Below are 3,927 nucleotides of genomic sequence, written 5' to 3'. Positions count from 1 at the left end.
TGAAAGGCTCTTTCACATAGTGACACTGGGAACACATTCTCCCCTGATACTGAAGCTAAGGTTTGCTTTGTTCAGTTTCATTCCTGAAACAATGGTGCTGCAGTAGACGACAAAGATGATTATATGAAGCCATGCTTTGGTCTGTTTCAAACAGATACAGGGCCAGAAGAGGAAAAACTGTATGTGAAAAAAATGGATTGAAATGCCTATGTGAGGTTCAAGTTTCTATAATGGGGCTGGAAACAGTGCTGAGGAGTATCATTGTGATTTGAAGAAAAGCACTGGAAGTTTGTCAATGTATCTCCCTTTAACCTTGTTTCCAGGAGTGGATTTATTCTTCTGTTAGCTGGGTGCTTAAGTGGCCTTCAGTGCAAGACATAAAGGAGAATTTACAAAGATGTCACAGAAGGAGATTCATCTTGCCCTTTCTAAGCCATGTAGGTCTCTAGGCACTTACCCAGCTGGACATCACCAAGGGGCTAGGAACAAATAAACGAGTTTCTCTTGCCATTTTTAAAAATTATTTTCACTACAAATGTAATGTGAAGTTTCCTCTCTCTCTTCTCTCTCTCTCTCTCTCTCTCACACACACACACACTCTGAACATCTTAATGCTCTTGCTCACACACAGAAGATTTTTTTTTGTTTTGTTTTGTTTTTTTAAAAAGGACTCATCCAAAGATCTGGATAATAAATTATTTGCGTTTCCTAAGAAACTGTGTTTTTTTTTCTTTTTTCTTTCTTTTTGCCTTAATAAGCCATCTGAAGCTCTTGACAGAAGTAAGCAGTTTGTCTAGATTGTACTCAACTCTTCAAAGCATAAAAGCTATTAAAGAAAAAGGAGACGGAAGAGAGGGAGAATCCAAACAAATTAAACGAAGTAAAGCCCAACCCCACTTGAGAAGCCCTAACTGACCAGGACCACAGGGGAAGCAGCTGCCCACTTCCGCCAATGGCTGTTGTCATGGTTACCAAAAAGTGTTACTTTTGCACTTCACTAGAGGATGGCAAGGAGGAGAAGGGAGCTTGTTTAACACTTGAATTGCTTGTAAACTGTGTGGGTAGACTTCTAAGGCTTGCTAGCAATTTAGGGTGGTGGAGAAGTAACTTCCTCTTACACCTCATTGCTAAGTACAGCTCAGCAACCCACCAAATGCAAAGTAGAAATGAGCCCAACCCTACCCCACTAGTTCAGGAAGGGACCTTCCCTATTTTCCTCCTCCTCATCTCACCCTCTTCTCTGTCCTCCTTTGTCCACTGACTGAAGACTACCAGGTACTTAGAAGCAACATCAGCAGTCCCCCTCTGTTGCCATGACAACCAGCATCTCACTCTTGCCCATCTCTTCCAAGGCACTAGCCAGGGTATTGAGATCGCCGTCATCTTGGTGCTGGGCTTCCCATAAGTCCAGGATGACTCCTGTTGGGCTGGCTTTGGTGGCAAAGTAGTTCAGATACCTGTGAAGAAGGAGACAGAGAAAGTTGAAGCTAACTTTATGCATACCCCTAATTTGAATGGCACATGGTCAGGACAAGGAGTGGTTAGGAAAGGAGAGAAGACCTGGAACAATCTGCATCCCGTATAAGCTATCAAGGACAAATCACAGTACAAATGCCTGGGCCCTCACAGCATTATCTTCATCTTCACTAGCATTTGTGTAAAAGTAAGATGCATCATTTTACACAAATTATGAATGCTTTCCCTCTCTCCCACCCCTAAAGCATGATCCTATAATGGAACAGGCCAAGTACAGAAGAGGAATGATATAAGGGCAGTCATGCTCAGCAGCATGAGACTCTTGTGATGCGTGATCATCATCTTGTGATGGCAGAAGGTCAGGCATGTTCAGGCAGTCCCACAGATCTCACTGGGTGCACGTGCATAAGGCCTCTGTAATTTGAATCAAAGGGGAAAAGGCACAGCTATAACCTTATATGGAAATGTCAGCTGTCCCATGCTTCAAGCCTCAAGGCATCCTGGTCTGGCAGAATGAGCACAAGTCTGGTAATAAGAAACTTCTGAACTTGAATTCTCTCTCTAGCATTGAATCACTGTGACCTTATGTAAATCATTCCCCCTCCCTGTGCCTCAGGTCTCCACCTGTCAAACAAGAACAATAATACTTCTGTACCTCATGGCACAGTGGTGAGCATGCATTCATTCACATTTGTACATAAAATTATTGTGCTTCTTGACTCACCAAGCCTTTAGTTTTTTGCCTTTTTCCCCCATCCCACTCTCTCTCTGTATTCCTTCCCACATGAGTCCAATTTCCTGCTGAATACAAGCAGGCTTGGTTTCATCACTGACAGAATACTAGATCCCTATGGTGGTGTTCCCAGGAGCTGCAAAACCCTAAGTGGTTTCTGTATTGTTAATCAGACACTTTAGTGATGGTGTTGCGAGCAATGCTTTGCAATACATGCCAACTAATCCCTTTTCCAAGAACAGCACTGCGAGACAGTATCTGCCCCTTTGGGGCTAAACAAAGCTGCAACAGCATCTTGTAGGGGGGTAGGGGAATAAGTTCTGCCAAGATGCATTTGTTTATATGTAAAGCAACAGAAGCAAAGGCCTAATCCACACTGCAAAGTTTTGTTGCAGAATTGTGTGTGTGTTCACATTCAAAGCTTTTCTGTGGTGTGGCAGAAGTCATTTCACCTATGCTGATCAGAGTAACGCTTTTGCTGCCACCAGGCAGAAGGCTCCTTGGCCTTTTATCCAGCTGTTGCAGTCCATCCAGCTGCTGTTAGCTTTCCAGAGCGCACTCCAGACTGTGGTGGCACATCTGCTGAATGGAGCTACATTGAGATACCCAAAATGCTCTCTATATGCAGTCTGGCAGCTTAAGGGTGGTGGCTCTTGGACGCAGAGAAGATGAGTCTAGATACAAACTAAATGCTCAGCACATAATCATGTCCCGCATGGATCACACTAGCCCCCATCCTCCCTAGCTCAGAAAAGAATGAGTGGACAATGCAAGCCATCAAGGAAACATATAACCCCCTCTCTCCAAATGACAGGCTAGGGGCAAGAAGGGAAAAGCAGAGTGTCTAGCATCACATGGTGAGCTAAAACCCACCTATCCATGGAAAGTTTCTGAGCAAGAAGTCTCCAGTCATTTCCTCTGGAATTTGGAGCATCCAGGCTGTTGCAGATTTTCTGCCGGATGGACAGGGGGATCTTGAAAGCATATGGTCCCAGCTGAGTTGTTGCAGCACTGCCATGATGCAAGTGGAAGGCATCAAAGGAACTGGCATTCTAGAGTAGGGAAAGGGGAAAACAATTCACAATCCCTTAAAACACTGTTTCCATGAAGAACTGGTTTACCCTCTTAAGCCTGTTTTGCTTTCTCTCTTATTAGCCTATCCATGCCCAGGAGCAGGAAGGTTGCTATTGTTCTAAGTGGAATTGAGGACTGCTTTCATAAACTGTTAAGCAGCAAAGGCAACCTGGAAGAGGCCAGAGACACAGAGGCCAGGACTGGGGAAGACAGGTGTAAGATGGTACCATTCACTCAAATGTATGGATGTCAAAGATCAGAAACAAAAAGAGTGGCAGAAAGCATGCCATATAGTTTCATAGTTGGTAGGGTTGGAAGGGATCTGAGCAGATCATCAAGTCTGACCCCTGCCATGGCAGGAAAGAGTACGGGGGTCAAACAAGGTGTTCATCTAGCCTCCTCTTGAAGACCCCCAGGGTAGGAGCCAGAACCACTTCGCTTGGAAGCTGGTTCCAGATCCTAGCCGCCCTGACCGTGAAGTAGCGCCTCCTGATGTCTAGCCTGACTCTATTCTCTGCCAGCTTGTGACCGTTATTTCTAGTCACTCCTGGTAGTGCTTGGGGGAACAGGGACTCCCCTAATGCCTGCTGGTCCCCTCTGACTAGTTTGTAACAGGCCACTAGATCCCCCCTCAGCCTTCTCTT

At 45.0% G+C, this 3,927-nt stretch overlaps 1 protein-coding gene across 1 annotated transcript in view; it reads right to left on the bottom strand.

The window, feature by feature from the left end:
• Window positions 1–721: 721 nt before the first annotated feature.
• Window positions 722–3,927, bottom strand: part of UNC5B (unc-5 netrin receptor B) — a gene marked incomplete at its 5' end in the record, with an annotated part of 170,260 nt that continues 167,054 nt past the window's right edge. The window contains 2 exons of the mRNA XM_019507729.1: window positions 722–1,457; window positions 3,083–3,261. Coding sequence (XP_019363274.1) covers window positions 1,292–1,457; window positions 3,083–3,261 — 345 coding nt within the window. The remainder of the gene's footprint in view (window positions 1,458–3,082; window positions 3,262–3,927) is intronic.

This window comes from Gavialis gangeticus, unplaced genomic scaffold (genome assembly GCF_001723915.1).
Source record: "Gavialis gangeticus isolate Ggan-Ray unplaced genomic scaffold, GavGan_comp1, whole genome shotgun sequence".
NCBI classification, from domain to species: Eukaryota; Metazoa; Chordata; order Crocodylia; family Gavialidae; genus Gavialis; species Gavialis gangeticus.
Note: the sequence above shows the minus strand (reverse complement) of the source record. Positions and strands in the feature narration are given on the sequence as shown.